We start from the raw sequence: 21,725 nt of genomic DNA, 5'->3' as shown, positions 1-21,725 counted from the left end.
CAATCTCATGTGATTCTCCTTGGCTAACCCTTGTTTTCTCAGGCCCGCTTACATACTCTAACTCTACAGAAACAAAATCCTACTGCTTGCATTTATCAGGGCAGAACCTTGAATAAAAAATACTAAGGGCCCTCACCCTTGACTTATGGAGCAATAGCTTGATTTACACCTTTGCTAAATGCAGGTTCACTGATAATTGACTGGCAGTTAATTCCCACAAAATGCCTATCCCTTAATCATCCAGGCTTCAGCCATCTTAAGCCATTTAAAGAACTTATCACAGACAAAACCAGGGCCTGCTAAAAAGAAACCCAAAAACCAAATTACTGGGGAAAGCATATTGTGATAGTGAAGATAAATCACGTGCACATGTGAAGGTAACTGAATTTTATGGGTTAAACAGCTCAAAAATTCGACTGCAAACCAATAGCATTCAGCTCACATAATCAAAAGCTGAACAGTGGCTGTCTAGCCAATCTAGTGCTTGGTCTCAAAGGGAGTAGTGGCTTGGAGGATGAAAACCTCCACGCATACTAATCTAGATACTTAGATTTAACAGCTATAGCTTACACATCTCACTGGAATTTGCTGAATATTCTAACTCTCCATATTAATTACCGGTGGATAAAAAGATCATAGAAAAGCATCTGAAGGCGCTTCTGCTCTAAGCTAAATGACATTAATTAGACTGCATCTATTTCAGCAATTTGCTAACCAAGTGCTACAAAAAATAGCTTCACCTGATATTATCCTCTGGCTCAGGTTCACTGTCACTGTCTTCAGCTTTCCGCTTAATTCCTCCTGCCGGGGATGGGCTGCCGTCGGAAGTGAAGCTGGTGTTTGGAGATGGAGTTGTCTAGGGTCAGAATTATTACAGATTAAATAGGGAGGGGAAAGGATTTGTTAGACATCTTGAATTCAAGTTAGAATTAACAGCTTTGTGATAATCACATGCATTATTCCTAGCTCCCCCAAAAACCTCAAGGCACAAGCTATGCAATCCTTGATCTATTAAGTCAAGTAGCAGAAGAAAAGAAGGTATTTTTGCATCAAAAGGCAGGAAAAAAGTTTGTGGTGCTTGAGAAGAAAAAAGGTGCAAAACACAATATGGCATAAACTGATAAAACATGTGTTTTTATTAGAGATTTCCAATTGCTATGTTCCCATGTTGGAATGAAACTGTTTCTCTAGTCCTGCAGCTTATGTAACAGCTTAACTTCATAGCAACAGTGGAAAACACATAGAGAATCATAAAATGGGTTGACTTGGAAGGGACCTCCAAATATTATCCAAATCAAATCCCCTTGCAGCAAGCAGGGACATCCTCCACTAAAATCAGGTTACCCAGAGCCTTGTTGAGACTGATCTTGAGTATCTCCAGGGATGGAGCTTTCACCACCTCCCAGGGCAACCTGTTGCAGTGTCACAGCCTCACAGGATGTTAGGCATTGGAAGTGACTTTCAGAGATCATTGAGACCAATTCCCCTGCCTGAGCAGGACCACAGAATCCAGCTCAGGTCACACAGGAAAGGATCCAGACAGGACTGTAAAGTCTCCAGAGAAGGAGACTCCACAACCTCTCTGGGGAGCCTCTTCCAGAGCTCTGTGACCCTCACTGTAAAGAAACTCTTCCTCATGTTGAGGTGGAACTTCCTGTGCTGTAGTTTATAACCTACTGCCCCTTGTCTTATTACAGGGCATAACTGATCTCCCTCTTGACTCCCAGCCCCCATATTTATAAACAGTGATTAGATCTCCTCTAAGTCTTCTCTTCACCAGACCCACCACCTTCATGGAAAAGAACATACTCCTAACATCCAATCTAAATCTGCTCTTCTCTGATTTGAAAACATTGTTCCCTGTCCTATCACTACAATTTCTTCTAAACAGACCTTCCCCAGCTTTCCTGTAGGCCTCCTTCACGTACTGGAAGGCCCCTCCTAGGTCTGCTAGGAGCCTTCTCTTCTCCAGGCTGAACAACTCCAGATACCTCAGCCTGTAAACACAGCTTGGAAATCAGAATTGGCAGAAATATTGCAGAACCACAGAATTAACCAGTTGGAAAAGACCTCTAGGATCATTGAGTCCAACCTATTTAGGTTTCTTCACAACTTTTAAACCATTTTTATATATATCTATTTTAACACTATAGAGCCTAAAAGAAAATCCTCTCATTCTGTACAAGAACTGATTTGCTTAGCCCACACAAAAAAGTTTCAAGATTAAAAGGGAAGAATAGCAGAAATTATACTTTAAAAATTACACTGCATTTATTTCAGCTCAAGAGACACATCACAAATCTTTATGACTGAAAAGACCTTAAATTTGTTCACTGTTTGTATGAAGATGTACACCCAGAAAGAAAATATTTGTCCTAATTGTAATTAACAATCATGATTCCTAATACAGCACTTGTTTTATTGCCACTTTTCTCTCATTTTCTAAACTCTTTCCAAAAACTTCACTCAAGCTTCTCCTCTTCCCAGTGAAAAGCAATGTTCTGAAAAGTAAAAGCAGATGGCAAGCACATAGGTGCCAAAATACAGATACCTATGCCTATATGCCAAAGGGAACATTAAATGACCCCCAGCTCAGGCACTCTGTGTCTCTTGCAAGCCTACTGAGGAAGTTCCTGAACCTGACTCCCTAAGGACCAAACCAGTGTGGACAGAAGAGTCACCATATCTGACTAGGATGCATTTACCTCACACTTGCCTTGTGAGACTTTTTTAACAAGCAACATCATAACATTAAAGAACACAGTTTTATCCAAGTAACCTCACAAAAATTGGTTATTAAAAGCCACTTCCTCAAAAAATATCATTTTTAGTGCCTGCTTTTCAAGAAAACTTGATGGGGCAGAGAAAAAGGCATCCAGATTAACAAAGGGTGTAATCATTTCTCCTTCTGTGGGTAAATACCTTTGAACATCTACTTACAGGATTCTGTCTGTCATGCATCCTCATCTCAAAGGCAGCTTGTCTAGGGTTACTGATTGCCTGAGGGCTAGATCGATTTCCCAGAGCTTGAGGGGAAAATTGTCCACCAGGAATAAAAGAAGGATGATCCCTCTAAAAGATAAACAGAGACAAGACTACTGGCAAAGCTGTGTAATCTCCACAGCAGTGTGATGATGTGCTCTCACCGCTTTCAGATGAGCATGTTCTAGAAAGCAGGAATAATTTACAGAGTTTAGCTTCAATTACTCATGTTTAACAATGTCAACCAGACACAAGATGACACAAGTGAGACCCTAATATCCCTAGAAATGTTTACACTCTCTTAAAAACAATCCAAACTAATTTCTGCATGTTCTTTCTATGTGGGCTGAATGGCAGGTTTTGGTGAAGTGAGATTTCATGGAATGGTTTGGGTTGGAAAGGACCCTCAAAGGTCATCCAGTCCAATCCCCCTGCGGTCAGCAGGGACATCCTCCACTAGATCAGACTGCTCAGAGCTTTGGTGAGCCTAGCCTTGAGTATCTCCAGGGATGAGGCCTCAGCTACCTCCCTGGGCAACCTGTTTCAGTGCTCCATCATCCTCATGGTGCAGAACTTGTTCCTAACATCCGATCTACATCAGCTCTTCTCTAATTTCAAACCACTGCACCTCATCCTATCACTACAAGCCTTTCTAAACAGTCTTTCCCCAGCCTTCCTGTAGGTCCCTTTCAGATACTGAAATGTGTAGGTCAAAGTTCTCCCTAGAGCCTTCTCTTCTCCAAGCTGAACAGCCCCAATTCCTTCAGCCTGTCCTCACAAAAGAAGTGTTCAGCCCTCTGATATTTGTGTCTCTCCCTTGGACCCACTCCAGCAGGTCCATGTTCTTCTTGTGTTGGGGTTTGCATAGCTAGACACAGTACTCCAGGTGAGGTCTCACCAGAGCAGAGTAGTAGAATCACCTCTCTCCACTGCTGGGTACACTTCTTCCGACGCAGACCAGGCTGCCATTGGCCTTCTGGCCTGCAAATGCACATTGCTGGCTCATATCCAGCTTCTCATCCACCAGCAACCCCAAGTCCTTTTCCACAGGGATGCTCTCAGTGTTGTCATCCTCCAGCCTGGATTGATATCAAGGGAGGCTGAGGAGACTTTTATCAACGCGTGGACAAAACTATTCCTGTAACAGCGACCATGCTGAAGCATCACCAAATAATCATGGAAGTACAGATTTAAGCACTTTTGAAGGCTAAAACTCAGGGCTACCATTCATAACATTCACACTTCTCCTCCTTTCCCTTATGAGAAACCTTCTTTCAAAGTTCCAATCTGCAAAAAACCATGGCAAAAAAACCCACAAAACAAAAATAGTCTACACAGGCCAAAAATGCCACAATTACAACTGCAGTCTCAGCCAACACATCTGCCAAAAGTTCTAGTGCACATTTAGCTCTTGCTAGTTTTCTGCACAGTGAAAGGAATTAACTTACCTTCATTCTTTTTTTTTTCTCTTTTTGTCGTCTTTTAAAGTTATCCTAAATAGAGAATAAAGAGAAAAAAGAAATCAGCTATCCACAGATTCCATGGAAAAACATTTCATTATAATCCTCCACTGAGCAGAAGGCCATAATGTTTTTATGCAGTGTTCTGAATAAGACAGAGCTCAGTTCTTGTATTTGTAAATAGAAATGGGATAAAATTCTCTACTCTATCTTGAAACTCTCTAAGGGAAAAAAAAAAGTAGCTGTGTAATTAAAGCCCAAAAATTTTGGGAGGTACTGGTAAGATAATATAATGAGTTACTTCTTATTCTTGGGCCATGGAAACTGAAAATCTGATCATCAAATTGTTTTTTCCAGTTCACAAAAGTTCAGGCTAGAGCAAACAAAACATTTTTATGATTTAGACTGCTCTGGCACAGTATTTTTTGACTGGAAACACAAAACTGCTCCTTCATTCACAAGGTGCTTTATGCTCTCTGCTTAATGAATAAACTGGAATATACCTGCAAGAAAGCTGCACAGACTGCTGAGACAGATTAAAAGGTCAGTGTACAGATATATTACCCGTGGCAGGGAGGTACTGCAATGCAAGAATGTAACAGAGTTGGAAGAGATCTCCAAACATCAGCCAGTTCAACCCCGCTGCCAGAGCAGGATCACCTCGAGTATTTCAGCCCTGCTCATGGCTTGCATTTCCATAGGTTGCAGGAAACTCTAAAACAATTAAGTTGTCCTAGCAGCTACTGAAGAAGCTGCAGGCAGTAGCAGAACTCACAGACTTTTCATTTTACTCTTACTTGGGATAGCAATCAGAAAAACAGGTCTTGCATTCCAGGAAAAGAAAATCAACTGGAAGCATGCAATAGGATAGAATCATGGAATGGTTTGGCTTGGAAGGGACCTTAAAGATCATCTAGTTTCAACACCACCGCCACAGACAGGGACCAGTTCCACTAGCCCAAGTTGCTCAAGGCCTCATCCAACCTGACCGTGAACACCTCCAAGGAGGGGACACCCAGGACTACTGAGAGAATATAACAAAAAAAAAGGTTGTTTTTCATTCTCTTCAAGGAGTGTCACAGCATGAGAGCAATGCAAAGGATTAAAACCAAACTCCAAGAATGTAAGAAGAAAAATTTACATCATCATCTTTTCTCTTTTTGAAAATACTATCTTCAACTTCTCCAACAGCTAGCATGATCATCTGGACCCGCTGCAGGTTGACAAAACCACTTTCTGTCAGGTAGCCCTGCAAATCAGAAAATAGAGAGTTGAAAAAACAAGTCCATTTTTTGGTAGCAAACACCCAGCTATCATTAAGGGAAAGGCAAAACAAAAAGTAACTTTACCCCAGTTTTGTGCACCACGTTTTTATAGATGTTAACCAAGCGATCAATTGCTCCTTCCCTAAAAACAAAGAGAAAAAGGCCAGGAGATGGTTACTATTTCATAGAATCTCAGAACCTTAGAGGTTGGAAGGGACCTCCAGAGATCATCCAGTCCAACCCCTCTGCCAAGGCAGTATCACTTAGGGTAGTCCGCACAGGAATGCACCCAGGAGAGTTCTGAAGGTCTCCAGAGGAGACTCCACAACCTCTCTGGGCAACCTGCTCCAGAGCTCAGTCACCCTCACTGTAAAGAAGTTTCTCCTCGTGTTGAGGTGCAACAGTCTCTATTCCAGTTTGTATCCATTGCTCCTTGTCTTATCGCTGCTGACAATTGAAAAAGATTGGCCTCATCCACTTGACAGCCACCCCTCAGATATTTGTAGACACTGATCAGATCCCCTCTCAGCCTTCACACCACAGCAGGTAGGCCTGCAGGAGAACACCACATCTACTGTCACCTACCTGATCTCCAAAGACGGCAGATGGGGAAGAAAGTCATTTCCCACAAAGAAGCACATGAAGACCCAGTCGTCGACACTTCTTTCGAAGTCAAAAGTGAAAGGCAAGCTGGCCATGGTGAGTTCTCTTTCCAAATACTGCAATGCACACACGAAAGAAGGTCAGAAAGCAGCAGGTGTGGGGTTTGAAACTATAAAGCATTGTGTTAAATATCATTTATCTAAAGCAGAAAGAAACTGCTTCAATATACCTCTCGCAGAACACACAATCGGATGAAGATGAATTCTTGCTCGGCAATGGGCAGAGTGTCAGCAAATTGATCGTGCTGGAAGAAAAGGGAAGAGCTGCGTTCAGGCTCACCTCAAAATTTCTCCAGAACAAGTTCAAAGGCTTCCTTTGAGGAGTTAAGGGATGGACAAGTTCAGCTTCTCTAGTTCCTATGCCATGCAAGCAGTTTGCTGCTCCGTGTGTCTGTTAAGTTCACAGGCTGGTTTAGGTTGGAAGGGACCTTGAAGATCATCCAGTTTCAACACCTTGGCATGGGTGGGGACATCGTCCACTAAAGCAAGTTGCTCAAGGCTCATCCAACCTGGATTTGAACACCTCCAGGGAGGGGACACAACCTTCCCAAGCAACCTATTCCAGTGTCTCACCACCCTCACTAGAAAGAATTTTTTTCTCATCTCTAGTTTAAATCTATCCTTCTCAAGCTTTAGTCCATCCCCTCTCATTTTGTCTCTGCAAGCCCTTGTAAAATGTTCCCCCCCAGCTTTCTTGTAGGCTCCCTTCAGATACTGAAAGGCCACTATTTGGCCTCCCCAGAGCCTTCTCTTCTCAAGGCTGAACAGCCACAACTCTCTCGGCACGTCCCCATAGGGGATGTTCTCCAGCCCTCTAGAACCTCTCCAGCAATTTCATATCCTTCTTATGCTGGGGGCACCAGAACTGGACACTATATTCAAGGTAGGGTCTCACAAGAGCAGAGCAGGAGAATCACCTCCCTCATCTTTCTGGTCACACTGCTTTTGATGCAGTCCAGCACATGGCTGCCTTCTGGGCTGCCAAAACCCAATTGAACATGCTGGCTCATGTTAATTTTTTCATCTACAGACATCAATTTTGCTGCTTTGTGTGTCTGTTAAGTTACTCATCACTTTCTCTTGCCAGTGAAAACAACTCACTAAACCCCACAAGTGAGGATGTTAGGCCTGGCATAGTATTTATGTGCTGCAGTTTGCACTTACTAACAGAAGAGGAAAGCTAGGAAATTCCAGTAATAAAATGTGCATTGTTTCAGCCAAAACCAACAGCAAGAAAAATTTGAAGATCTCATTAAAACAAAGTTCAGAGACAAAAAAAATTCCAGAACAAGGAAGAATTCTTACCTTTCCTTGTTTTTCTCTGGGCAAACCTTGGCAATCCTTAACCTCATGACCCAACTGGTTGCAAAGAGCACACGGCCTGGGTTTGTTTGGTTTAAACTCTTCCCTAATGATTGTGAAGTTTGGTTCATGTGTAGCCAATCCAAGCATAATCAGGTCAGCTACCAATCAAAAGAGAAGAATAAAATATAATGAAGGATAATAATTACTTAACTTTGCTTTTAGAAAGCAAGAAGTTTCAGAGCAAAGCACATTCTACCTTAAGCAACTGTAAGCATACAGGTGTGCTTACTCACAGGCTACCTGGCAAAAGTCAGCCCTTCAGCTACGGGCAGTGCTGGATCTTTCCCCAGATGTGACACAGAGCTTCCCAAAACTAACCACACACACACACTGGATTATTGACCCAAAACCAGGTTAAAGCCTAAGAACCAGAGCCTAACTCAAACACAAAATAGCTTGAGTTGAAGGGAACTTAAAGCTCACCTACTCCTACCTCCCTGCAATAGATTTAGTTGCACAAGGCTTCAGCCAACCTGGCCTTGAACACCTTCAGACAAAGCACCCACAATCTCTCTGAGCAACCTATTCCAGAGTCCCACTACCCTTGTACCAAAGGACTTCTTCCTCAGAGCCACTCTAAACTTACTCTCCCCTCAACCTAAAACCACCCCCCCTTGTCCTGTCTCTAGACACACTCACGAAAAGTCCCTCACCAGCCTTCCTGTAAGGTTCCCTCCAGGTATTGGAAGGCAAGGTCTCCACTAGAGTCGAGGCTGAACATCCCCAGCTCAGCTCCCTCAGCCTATCCTCACAGCAGAAATGCTCTGGCCCTTGTGGCCCTTCTCTGGACTCATTCCAACAGTTCTATGTCATTCCTACAATGGGGACACCAGAACTGGATGCAGCATTTGACGTGGGGTCTGTCAAGAGCAAAGACTTGCCTCTCCTGACCTGTTGGCCACAATGCTCTTGATGCAGCCTTGCACAAGAAAGCCTTATAAGACATAATCGTTAGTAAGAGAACTCACCATCAGCCCCACACAGACAGTGATGAGTGTTTGGATCATGGTTTGGTTGAGCTATACAAAAAGAAAATTACATTTAGTCAAAGTGATGTATAATAATTTATTACTGACCACATCTTAATTTAATACAAAACCTTTCATGTTTACTTGGATTTTACCTCTTTGTCTTCTAATGTAATCCATGATTTTATGTTCACCTTCACCAGGGGCACTAGCATCAGACAAAATAACCTGCAAAACATTTCAAGAATTTATGCTGCCACAGTTAAAATACAAAATAAAGTAGTTTATACACTGAATATTTTATCTGAATTATCACTACCTGAAATCCTAATTTGTAGTTTTAATTAAAATACGATGGTTAAAAAGAGTTTGGAACCAATGAACAGACCTTCATGCTGCTCTACTAATTCTAGGATGAAGCTGACATTGATCCAAATAGCAATAAAATCATCAGGTCATTAATTAACACTTGAAGTCTCTTGATAAATTATCATCAAGGCAATCAAAATTCTCCCCAGAGAACTAAGAGAGAAAGCAGACATGTGCCCACTCCCCTGTTGATCTTCATAGATTCACTGAATAGTATGGGTCAGAAGGGACGTTAAATATCATTTAGTTCCAATCCCTTGCCACAGGCAGGGACATGTTGCATTAGTCCAGGCTGCTCAAGGCCCTCCCCAACTGAGCCTTGAACTCCTCCAGGGAAGAAGCATCCAGAATCTCCCACAGTAACCTCTGCAGTGTCTCACCACCCTTACTGCAAAGAATTTCTTCCTAATCTCCAGTCTTAATCTGCCCTCCTCAAGCTTCAATCCATTTCCTCTCATCCTCTCACTGCAAGTCCTTGTAAAAAGTTCCTTCCCAGCTTTTTTTTTGTAGGCCCTTTTCAGGCACTGGTATCTTCTGAGCACATAGGTAGGCTACTACATGATCACATTATACAGTTCCTTACACTGATGCCCAGATTGGCATTTATAAAACTGATGTCTGATGGAGCTAAATAAGCAGAGTCAGCTGTCCTGTATTTCACCCACGCTAGCAGTTAACTTGCAGAAAACAAACCAGATAGGTGCACCTGAAAGCAGTGCCTGCTCTGTCCTCCTGTATAGGGCAAACATAGGGTTGTCAGAAACAAAACTGAGTGAGAGTGGAGTGGTTGAGGAATGGGAGAACTGCCAAGTCCAGAAAGAAAAGAAAGCTGATGCTTGTTATTTCTGTTGCCTGTTATCGACTGACCTTCACTGTTGGGAGTAAGAGAGAAAACGCAACCTACCTGAGGTAGCAAACAAGTAGAAAAAGAAATGGTGAAAAGAATACATATAGATTATATCTTGAGACTTTTCCCTGAAAGAAAAGATATTCCTAAATCTGTCTCCCATTATATCAAATTGTGGCTCCTACTATCAGATCTCTTCAAGGAAATAAAAACAAATGGTGCTGTTAGATTGGGTTATTAGGATGAAATGTCAGCTCTGAGGTCCCAGCAGAACATGCCAGCTGGTCCATTATTAACAAAAGCACAGTGCCAGAAGATGAGACAAATCTGGTAAATTTATACTCTTCAATCATACCCCAACCCAGCCTAATAGAGCACCTTAATTTTCCTCAAGTGTCTAACTGTGCAACTTACTGTCAAATTCTTCCAGCCTGGGTCACTGTTCAAACGGTCAGCGATGTAATAGCGGAGACACTTAGCAAGATTGTCCATAAACTCAGTTCCCTAACAAAAAAGGAAAGGAAGGAAAATAAATTAAACCTTCATTCAGATGCTGGCAATTGCTAGTTGAAGTGCAAGATTACTTACTGGGGTAATGCAGTTGCTGTCAAATCTCTCCTTCACTTCTTCTGGAGGAAGAATGCCACCTAGAGCAATAAAACCATTCGACAGAAGGAAATCAGTAGGGAACATTAAAAGCATTTTTACATGACAAAAACCCCAGGTGGCTCCCCTGATAGCAAATCAACACTTACAGAAAATTAGTGACAAAATAAAAACAGAAAAACTAAACCAGCTCTTACCACTAAATTAACTCCATCTTAAGGTGTTAGTAACTTTACAAATGCTGTTACCTCAGAACAGTGATTTCACTGCCTGTTCTGTCAAAAGACTGAAAGAAATCTCAAGGAAACTAAGCTTGCTAAATGAAATAAATCAGTAGGAAAAATTATTTTCTTACATATTCTCCCCTGTGCTTTCACTATCTATTCACCTGAGCTCACAAACAGGGTTACACCAACTTCTCTCATCTCTGAGCTTCATAAAGGGTCTTCATAGTCTAGAAAAGCTACAGGAAAACATGTTAAAAACCTTTGTCCTCCCTCTTTAATCTCTGCCTAGGTTAGACAATGGCCCTCTCACTTGGGCTACAGCATTCACAGTCACCACAGCTAATTGCTCCAGCCCAGCCTGTACCCTTCAGCTACACACACTTCTTTCACTCAAATCATGTCACTGTTACACTCTGAAAGTTGCACTGACTCTGTTTCCTCACCGAGTTTAGAATTTCCACTGTCAAAAGACTACTCTTGCTCACTGTTCATTACTCTTGTACAGCAGTATTTTCATTTGATCCTTGCCTTTTAATCCCCAGCTCTCTTTTCACCAAGCCCTACAAATCTGTACTTCCTTCAGAAGAGCTCTGGTTAGTTTGCCACTACCACCTTTATCTCTGCTCATCTGTTCTGTTTTTTTTTCCTAAAGGGATTAAGAGTACTCAACACAAATCCATTTCAGACAAAAGACAGAAGCAGCAGCAAGCAATATTTTATCTTAGTTCTTAACTTTGGAAAGGAAAGGCTTGCCAGTCCTCCTAGTAATACAGATATCTACTAAGGAAGACCTGAATGGAGCATTCAAACCCAAGAGATGACTCTCACTTGAAAAACTTCAGATATGGTCACAGTTCTACCTTTTGCTAGAATTTCTTGTCTTATTTTTTTCTTTTCTTCAGCAGCTTCCATGCCCTCCTTGGATGCTCTGAATCTTCTTGACCGCTGTTGATTCATTTTTGCACGTGGAGCCTATAAAAGGTATCAAAATCACAGAATAGGTTGGGTTGGAAGCGACCTCCAAAGTCCCTCTCCAGCCCTCCTGTGGGATCAATAGAAGTCTTTCCTTAGATCCTGATGTAACATGGAGATGAGGATCAGGGATAGTAAAAAACAAGCTTTCAGCCTCAGATGTCCCTGCAGATGGCACTTGCTCTAACTATAAAGAGCCATTAGTGGGAACTAAAATATCAATACTCACTACTCCATCTATAGCCATGTAAAGAAGTCGTCTTGGCCGTACAATGTTGAAGATCCTGTCAATGTACTCAAAAATTGCAACCATCATTTCATCTTCATTTTTGGGTGCTGGCCTGAAATGTAGAGCATTCAGTTCAGCATCTGAAATGCCACCAATAAATTCTATTTGTACAGAGAGAGAAAACTGCCTTACTTGTCCTCTGGATGTGTACAGGGGTGAATGATACCATTCATATCCAAGTACAGGTTATCAAACTCCACTTCATTGGGGTTAGGTTTGCTGGTATCAATGGGAGCCTTGACACCATTGCACTCTTTGGCCTGTGAATGCAGTTGAAACAAATATCTCAGTACTTGATTAGAGAAGTATCACAAATAACCAACAGAGATATTAATGTACAGACTTACAGAAGTTTGCTTTTTCAAAGGTAGTAGAAATAAAGACAGCAATGAGGTCCTCACATAACCACCTGAAGATGCATGCTTGCACTATTAAAATAGCACTGCTTGATTTTAAGGATGTTTACAAACTAAGATGACTAGAAAGTATTCTCATATTATTCAAGAAACTAATTTATTCTGCTGCCAGGACCATACTAATCCTTTTAGTATTCAGCAAATGAACTTCAAAGTTTTTTATATGATGGTCCCTTCCAATCCCTAACACTGATTCTATGATATGATGCTACAATGAGATAAGCAAGAAGATTAAGAAGAAATCTGCTAAAAGAGAGCTTGGAACACCAGAAAGAGTCCCTTTAAAATGGCTTCCTACACTCACATAGTAAACACTGAGATGTTCACAAACTGGTTTGCACAGGAGGTTCCCACTGGAGGAGACACCTCTAGTGGGAAGTGTCCCTATCCATGGCAGGGAGTTGGAACTAGATGATCTTTGAGGTCCCTTCCAACTTAAACCATTCTATGATTCTATGAGGAAAAACTTCCTTGCTGTAAGGATGATGGAGCCCTGGAACACACTGCCCCAAGACGTTGTGGAATTTCCTTCTCTGGATACATTCAAGACCTGTCTGAATGTGTTCATATGTGACCTTCCCTAAGTGATCCTGCTCTGGCAGGGGAGTTGGACTCTTCCAACCCCGGCCATTTTATGACTCTAAGAATCCAAATTCCTCTGCTTTAGACACCTGGCTGCCCAGATCTGACTCATCCAAACAAACCTGCACCTCTGCCTTTCCTGACTGCAGCTCCTCATGACTACTAAAGACACTGAAATGCTCAGACCCCCGGACTGTACAACTCCTGTCTCTGAGTTAGTCTGTGGATATATGTCAAATGCTAAATTACACCAGCTCCTCATCTTCCACTTCTGAAAATAGGTAACTGGATGGGCGAGGAGCTTCTGAAGGAATTAAAGATAAAAAAGAGGATGTACCACCCTTGGAAAAAAAGGGAGGCATCCCAGGAAGAGTTCAAGGATGCTGCTAGGTCTTGCAGATAAAAAATGAGAGGTAAAACCCCATTTAGAACTTAGGCTGCCACTGCTAGTAAGGAGAACAAAAATGTTTCTATAAGTATATTAATGGCAAAAGAAGGGGAAAGGACAACCTCCAGTTAGATGCAGAGAGGACTATAGTAACAAAAGGCAGAGGTGTTTAACACCTTCTTTGCCTCAATCTTCAATAGTGGGACAGGTTGTCTCCAGGACAAGTGGCCTCCTGAGCTGGCAGATGGAGTCAGGGACCAGTGTAGCCCCCTCCCGTAATACAGGAGGAAGCAGTAAGGGACCTGCTGAGTAACTTGGATCCTCACAAGTCCATGGGACCAGATGGGATCCATGCTAGGGTGCTGAGAGAGCTGGCAGATGAGCTGGCCAAGCCACTCTCCACCATTTATCAACAGTCCTGGCTCACTGGAGAGGTCCCCAAAGACTGGCAGCTGCCAATGAGATGCCATCCACAAGAAAGGATGGAGGGAGGAGCCAGGAAATTCCAGACCTGTCAGCCTGACCTCAGTGCCAGGCAAGGGCATGGAACGGGTCAAGTGCCATCACACAGTACCTGTGGGATGGCCAAGGGATCAAGCCCAGCCAGCATGGGGTTAAGAAGGGCAGGTCCTGCCTAACCAACGTGATCTCCTTTTATGATCAGGTTCCTGCCTGGTGAATGTGGGGCAGGCTGTGGATGGAGTCTACCTGGACTGCAGCAAAGCCTTTGACACTGTCTGCCCCAACAAGCTCCTAGCACAGCTGGCAGCTCATGGCTTGGATCAAGGAAGGGCTGGGCCCAGAGAGTGGTGGGGAATGGTGCCACATCCAGTTGGCAGCTGGTGATGTGCTCCAGGGATCAGCGCTGGGCCCAGTCCTGTTCAATATCTTTATTGATGATCTAGACAAGGGAACTGAGTCCATCATAAGTCTGCAGATGACACCAAGGTAGAAGCAGGGGTGGAGCTGCTGGAGGGTAGGAGAGCCCTGCAGAGGGACCTGGCCAGGCTGGATGGGTGGGCAGAGGCCAGTGGGATAAGACTGAACAAGTACAAGTGTAGGGTTCTACACTCTGCCCACAACAACCTCAAGCAGCACTACAGGCTGGGGCCAGAGTGGCTGAGAGCAGGCAGGCAGAGAGGGAGCTGGGGGTGCTGGCAGATAGTAGCTGAACATGAGCCAGCTTTGTGCCCAGGTGGCCAAGAGAGTCAATGGCATCCTGGCCTGCATCAGGAACAGTGTGGCCAGTAGGACAAGGGAGGTTATTCTGTCCCTGTACTCAGCACTGGTCAGGCTACACCTTGAGTGCTGTGTCCAGTTCTAGGCTGCTCCATTCAAGAGAGATGTTGAGGTGCGGGAAGGTGTTTGGAGAAGGGCAACAAGGCTGGGGAGGGGCCAGGAGCACAGCCCTGTGAGGAGAGGCTGAAGGAGCTGGGGTGTGCAGCCTGCAGAAGAGGAAGCTCAGGGCAGAGCTCAGTGCTGTCTGCAGCTAACTTAAGGGAGGCTGTAGCCAGGTGGGGCTGGGCTCTTCTGCCAGGCACCCAGCAACAGAACAAGGGGACACAGTCTCAAGTTGTGCTGGGGAGGTCTAGGCTGGATGTTAGGAGGAAGTTCTTTCCAGGGAGAGTGATTGGCATTGGAATGGGCTGCCCAGGGAGGTGGTGGAGTAGCCATCCCTGGAGGTGTTCCAGAAAAGCCTGGATGAAGCACTTAGTGCCATGGTCTGGTTTATTGGACAGGGCTCTGTGATAGGTTGGACTAGATGAGCTTGGAGGTCTCTTCCAATCTGGCTGATTCTATGATAAACTTTTGGCTCTTTCTCTACATCAATGCTTTCTCTACTGCCAGGCTGCTGCCCAACAAACATTAAACTCAGGCCATAGTGCAGATAAACTTAATGTGAAACCAAAACTGCCCTGACTCACCTCTGTTTCTGTACTACTACAACATTCCTGAGCACTTTAAAAGAGCTACACAAGCTCAACCCGTGAATACAAAGAAGTAATGCAATGGTATTCTATGCATGTCAGTGACAAGTAACTATCCAGGTAAAGAAAACTGTAAGCAACCTCATATTGTACCTGGCAAACCAATGCTACCTGTCCAATATGTAAATCACTGTGTCAAACACCAAGAGCATCAGTGATGGACGAGACATGAGCTGCTCAAGGGTTGTAACACACCACAAAGTTGGCATGAAGTGTACCCTTGAGTAGCCCAGCAAAAAGTGAAATTTGGAGAAATTAATACTATGTTATTATGGGAAAGCTTTGACCACAGGATTGCATGAGACAAGAAAAGGAAATGTGGTACTTCTGGTTCTCATTCACGTGGTGCTTCGCATTAGCTGATGAATCAACACCAAGCACTTAACTTCTATGCAGGCTCGCTGCCCACTACTCATGAAATAAACTTTCCACATCTCTAACACAGAGCTCAAACTATCAGATTCAAAAGGAAAAATCAAAACACAGCAAAAGCAAAAACCCAAATCCAAATCTTAGAGATCACATCATCAACTCGCTTAGTTTTCCTGCTCAGAGCTGTAGCAGAAGCAGCTGAACTCAGCCTGCTCTTAAAAGCTGAAAATGAAAACCTCTGAAGCAAAGTAGCTCTGCATTCAACATTTCCTTTTTTTCACATTTACAGAATTCTTTCAGGGCAACTTCCTAAGATCACTTTTAACTAACTGAACACTAAATCCCTCTATTTCTCTTCTTTAAAGCAAATGCAACCGACTGTTTTATAGCTTCATAGAATGGTTTGGCTTGGAAAGGACCTTGAAGATCATTTAGTTCCAGCCTCCAAACTGTTTATACAAATGAATCAAATCCTGACAGATAAAATCTTGGCTACTGATTGTTTCCTTTACTGAACCTTCTAGAACAAACATACACAAAAATCACATGGTTTTAGCAGAAACACATTGTCAGGTGCACACACTGTTCACACAGAATTGCTGAATGCCAGGTTGGAAGGGACACCAAGCCTTGCTAGGAGGTGCTGTAGTTGAAACAAGATGGCCCAGCACCCTGACAAGCTGAGCCTTAAAACTGACCAATGTAGGGGAATCCATCGCTCCCTTGGGAGATGATACCTGTGTCTGACTGTGCTCGTGGTGAAATAACAGTAAGGTCACTCCGGGCAGCCAAGCCCTATAATTTTAACAGGGAGCATTCCTTCTGCCCCACATCAGATAAGATGAGAAATTCACCTTGTGTTCTACTTGATCTTCCATCAAACCTCTTGCCAGAGCAAACAGTGACTCAGAAGGCTTACAATAACTATGTGATATAGAAAATAAACCTGCCCTCATCACCAAGCTTATTTTCAGTCTTGAAGGTAAAGCCAAATAAGCATGATCTCCTCAAAAGCCATTCAGCTGGCATCTGCATACTGCTATGTCAGCAACTTCACCACCACATCCTCACAAACCTATCAAGTTTTTAATGTAACAGCTTTAAAAAAGGTTTAAGTATCTGGCAGTGATATCTCCTGTGACATAACTTAATGTTCATTTTTAATCTACAGCCTCTTTTGAAACCACTGAAAACAGATCTTTAAATATGATACTCTAGTTGTAGCATTATTAATTTGCATGAATTTGATTAAGAATATTCTCTCCTGGATTTTATATTAACTTTGAGATCTCCCTCTTATTCTTCCTGCTCAGCTTAAGAAGAAGGTAAGTCAGACTTAAGAAAAAAAAAAAAAGAAATAATCTAGCAAGGTAAGAGAACAAAGATCAACTTTTTAATATTTCAATGAGAAGCCACCAGGAGATACAAAACTTCTGATTAGATAGATTTGTAGCAATCCTAAAACACACAGAGAGCTCATTATATTGTGAGAGAAGTTTAAATTCATCTACAGGAAGACAAACTACAGCTTCTCCCTACTGTCCTAGTTTGCTCTCAAATGTATGACCAGATCTGAATATAAAAAAGCTGTAATGAAGAGGATTTATCCATGTGCTGTCCTTACTGCAATCACCACGTGCTCCGAGGTTGGAACAGACCAGTTTGGATGAGGGTATCAAGATCTGACAGTTCAGATTCCTAAATCTAACTTGGCCTGATGGAATTTCATAGAATGGTTTGGGCTGGAAGGGACCCCCAAAGGTCATCTAATCCATCCTGCAGTCAGCAGGGCCATCCTCAACTAGATCAGGTTGCTCAGGGCCCTGTCGAGGTTCAACCTGAATACCTCCAGGTATGGGGCCACAACCACCTCCCCGGGCAACCTGCTGCAATGTTCCAGCACCATCACGGTGCAGAACTTGTTCCTAACATCCAATCCAAATCTGCTCTTCTGTAGTTTGAAGTCATTGCCCCTTGTCCTATCACCAAAGGCCTTTGTCCCTCTCTATCCCTATTATATGCCCCCTTCAGGTCCTGGAAGGCTGCTATTAGGTCTCCCTGGGCCCTTCTCTTCTCCAGGCTGAGCAACCCCAGCTCCCTCAGACTGTCTTTGAGGCTTAGGTGCTCCAACCCACTGATCATTTTTGTGGCCCTCTTCTGGACCTGCTCAATCAGTTCTATGTCCTTCCAGTATTGAGGGCTCCAGAGCTGGACACAGTACTCCAGGTGAGGTCTCACCAGCGCAGAGTAAAATTTGTTGTACCCTTCCATTTCCTTTCATTAAAAAACCCACACTGGCTCTTACAAGCTCAATTATTGAAGACAAAAAAGGACACAATCACAAGCTCAGTTGGATCAAGACTATGCAAACATTTATTTGAGCTAAACATTAGAGCAATTTGATTATATATAGATGAATGTTTATAAATGTGATGAAAAAGCTGTCTTCTCTTTGAGAAAATTTAATTGTGACAGACTGTGGATATATTTGCTGCTGAAGTTCCATCAATTTTAATTCAGTATCCACAAACACTTGGACAAACTTGTAAGGCAAAACCAAAAACCCATACCAAAGAATCTGCTTTATATTGTCAAAGTTCTATCTGCATTCTCTTCATGAGGACACTGCTTGAAAACATCACAACTGAACTGCACCTCATAGTTACTGAGGGAATAAAGTAAATCAGCCAGTGTGAGTTGAAGACATCAGGCTGCCCAGAGCACCAGAAGGTGATCAGAGATAACACTAAGAACCCAAGAGTTTGCTACAGTGACCACAATGACCACTGCTGGCTGCCAACAGCTGATTTGAGTAAGCATTCATATGAGTGGTTAAGCTACACTCATAAAGCCACAAACCACTTTTTACTTTCCTTCTCTAAGTTCCCCAAGGCAGATAAATCCTCAAATCTTATCTACCCATTGGAGTGAAAAAATCCACTGCTCTCAGCCTCAGGTAAAACACATGTGACACATCATACTGAGAGAGGCTAACTGAAACCACAGCATAGTAGAATCACAGAGAAACAACTCACAGTTTAAACTGAACAATGTTTGATTAATTCAAATCTGGGATTCTGTTTCACTGCCTGCCCCTGAAAAGCTGTAACAAGAACTGAACACTAAACCTGCTCTGCCTGCCACACATACACTGAAATCTTGCTGCTGAAGGCAGGCAAAAGAAAACAGTGTCAGTAAGTAGTTCAACCACACGCTCTCCCCTCCTTATTTTCTCCAATTTGCCCACACACCTCCATCTTTGCCAGAATACTGTTTCCCAAATACGGGGAAAGTCTCTCATAGGGAAGGAGAAGAAGTGGCAAGAGGTAAAAGTCAAAGCACAAGGGCATGAACTTAGAAAACCCATCGAATTCTAAAAAGACCAGAATGCAGCCAGTACAACGTGACAGAAAGTGATACAAATGATGTGGAAAAGCACATAGGAAACACAGTTTGAGAAGCATGATCTCAGGAGTTTGTCTTCTCAGAAAAGCTTTAGCTAAGAGGAGAGCAACTTGCCATGTTCACTGCTACCACGGTGCATCTATTCAGATCCAGCACATGCCTGTGCTGTCATTGAAGGAGACACCTCCATTCCACCTCCCATCATGTCCTTTAGGATGACACAAATATTTCAGAGGACTGGAAGACCTGTCACCTGAGGAAAGGCTGAGAGAAATGAGCTTTTTCAGCCTTGAGAAGGCTTAGGGGAGACCTTATTACCACGGGCCGGTACATAAAGGGTAGCTACCAGGAGGATGGAGACTCCCTTTGTACAAGGAGTCCCATGGAAAAGACAAGGGGAAATTAGTTGCTGCTGGGGAGATTCTCATTGGACTCCAGAAGAAAGTGTTTCAACGTGAGAACAGTTAGGCATTGAAATCATCTCCCAAGGGATGTAGCAGATTCCCTTACACTGGACAGTTTCAAGACTCAGCTTGACAGGGTGCTGGCCCAGCTCATTTCAACTTTACTGGCACCTTGAAAGATTAGACTAGAAGAAAATTCTGACAACAGTAAGATGCAGAAAGTATAGAACTGTGAGGTATTCAAATGCTAGGGGAAGGAAAGGCCAAAGAAGGGTCTGACCATACATACAGCATAACACTGGTTTGTTCCTATATCAACTCCGTGTAGCTATGAAGGACAGCCCAGTTTCACCTCGAATGTCTCATTACCACCTTCGGCTTTCCTGAGCCCACATCACAAGTAGCATCTCCATGCCGATCAACTTACACCCAGGGTGATCCCACAGAAACAGACGTTGCCAGACCCACGTTACACTTGCGTTTCCTTACTTTTTCCAGGACAGCTTCACTTCGGCTTTCAACAAGTGCTAAAGCTGGTTGCAGCTTGCAATTCTCAACAGAAGTCTTTGAAAAGCAGGGATTATGAGGCAGATACACAGACACAAGAAACAGCACAGAAGAAGCCCTACTGCTCACCAAACACCCCGCTGAAACCTACTTTTTCTTCCTGAAACACCACAGAGGCAGAGACCACCACGCCAGAATGAGCCCGTATTTGAATACAACTCCTGAAGACTAACAGATCGTAGGAACAGACTGATTCCTTTCTCCAAAGCCGCACTCCTCCCCAGCCGCTGAACCTCGCCCAGCAGGGAAATTAACTTCCCTGCAACACCGCCTACTTTCGGTGAGTTTAAAAGCACCTCGTCCTCAAACCGGCCCCCGAGAGCCCTGGGAAAGCATCCCGAGAGCCCAAGGAGGAGTCTGGAAGCGGCACGGCAGGCGCCAACTCCCAGCGAGTAAGGCTCTCCAGACCGCCCTAACTCGCCTCCGGGACGCCCCTGGCCTACAGCCCACATGGAGTCACGGGGCGGCCCTGGCAGGGCGCGGGTCCAGGCCCGGCCCGGCACAGGACAGGACGCCCGGAGGGGAGAAAAGCGCGCTTTACCTTCTCCTCCACACAGTTGACGATGATGGAGGGGTACTTGCGGCTGAGCCAGCGGAAGAAGGCCGGGACGCCCATGGCGGGCCGGGGCGGCGGCCAGGCGCGGGGGCCGAGCCGCAGCTCTCAGGAGGAGCGGCGGCAGCAGCACTTCCGGGGGCAAAGGGCAGCGCGGGGCACTGTGGGGGGAGCGAGCGCCCAGGGGCGGGGCGGGACAGTCACGTGAGGGGCGGGCGGGGCGGGGCCGCCTTGGCGGCCTCTGCGCAGGCGCGGGGCGGGGCGGGAGGGAGGGAGGGGCGGGGAGGGAGGGAGGGGCGGGGAGGGAGGGAGGGGCGGGGCTGCGGCGGGGCGGGGCTGGGGCGGTTTGGGCGCTGCGGGAGGCTGCTGCGGTGCGCCCCTGCCTGCCGTGCTGCGTTCAGCACTGGCACACTCAGTGCGCAACAGGGACGTGCTGGAGCGCATCAGGAGGAGGCCACAACAGTGATGCGAGGCCTGGAACACTTCAGCTGTGGGGACAGGCTGAGAGAGTTGGGGTCATAGAATCCTAGAGTCGACCAGGTGGGAAGAGACCTCCAGGATCATCCAGTCCAACCTAGCACCCAGCCCTGCCAGTCAGCCAGGCCGTGGCACTGAGTGCCTGCCGTGGCTTTTAGGGACAGAAATTAGACTCTCACATGAAGCTGGAGCAAAAGCACAGAATTACATTTGGGGAGAGATACAGAGCGAGACATTATAAAGCGATTACTGCCTCCCTGGCAAACCCACTTGGATTGTTCCCCCAACCCAAAATAACTCATACCCCCCACTGCTCCAGTCCTCCCTGCCCCCCACCCCAGTGCCTCTGCAGGCACCAAAACAGGCCTACTGCTTACCTGTTCTGTCTGATAAAGTGGCTCCTCTCAGGCACAGGGCAGGAGGAGGAGGAAAGAAGAGCGAACTGACCTCGTGAGTTTATAAGGAGACAGCAGAATTATTGGATTGAGTAACAACCTTCTAGTCCCCAGAGAACTTTTAACTCTGTAGCCTCAACCCGGGACAGTGCCTCATCCAGTCTTG

General features: G+C 44.5%; 1 protein-coding gene across 1 annotated transcript in view; it reads right to left on the bottom strand.

Annotated features, from left to right (window-relative positions):
- Positions 1–20,814, bottom strand: part of XRN2 (5'-3' exoribonuclease 2) — a 64,473-nt gene extending 43,659 nt beyond the window's left edge. The window contains exons 1-16 of the mRNA XM_064145717.1: positions 20,676–20,814; positions 12,145–12,272; positions 11,953–12,064; positions 11,612–11,723; positions 10,507–10,565; positions 10,333–10,422; positions 8,858–8,930; positions 8,703–8,753; positions 7,675–7,832; positions 6,540–6,614; positions 6,293–6,426; positions 5,792–5,849; positions 5,584–5,691; positions 4,431–4,475; positions 2,941–3,072; positions 741–856 (exon numbers count right to left, since the gene is read on the bottom strand). Of these exons, the coding sequence (XP_064001787.1) occupies positions 741–856; positions 2,941–3,072; positions 4,431–4,475; positions 5,584–5,691; positions 5,792–5,849; positions 6,293–6,426; positions 6,540–6,614; positions 7,675–7,832; positions 8,703–8,753; positions 8,858–8,930; positions 10,333–10,422; positions 10,507–10,565; positions 11,612–11,723; positions 11,953–12,064; positions 12,145–12,272; positions 20,676–20,750 (1,526 nt within the window). The 5' untranslated portion in view covers positions 20,751–20,814. The remainder of the gene's footprint in view (positions 1–740; positions 857–2,940; positions 3,073–4,430; positions 4,476–5,583; positions 5,692–5,791; positions 5,850–6,292; positions 6,427–6,539; positions 6,615–7,674; positions 7,833–8,702; positions 8,754–8,857; positions 8,931–10,332; positions 10,423–10,506; positions 10,566–11,611; positions 11,724–11,952; positions 12,065–12,144; positions 12,273–20,675) is intronic.
- Positions 20,815–21,725: the final 911 nt, after the last annotated feature.

Source organism: Pogoniulus pusillus, chromosome 7 (assembly GCF_015220805.1).
Source record: "Pogoniulus pusillus isolate bPogPus1 chromosome 7, bPogPus1.pri, whole genome shotgun sequence".
Classification (NCBI taxonomy): domain Eukaryota; kingdom Metazoa; phylum Chordata; class Aves; order Piciformes; family Lybiidae; genus Pogoniulus; species Pogoniulus pusillus.
Note: the sequence above shows the minus strand (reverse complement) of the source record. Positions and strands in the feature narration are given on the sequence as shown.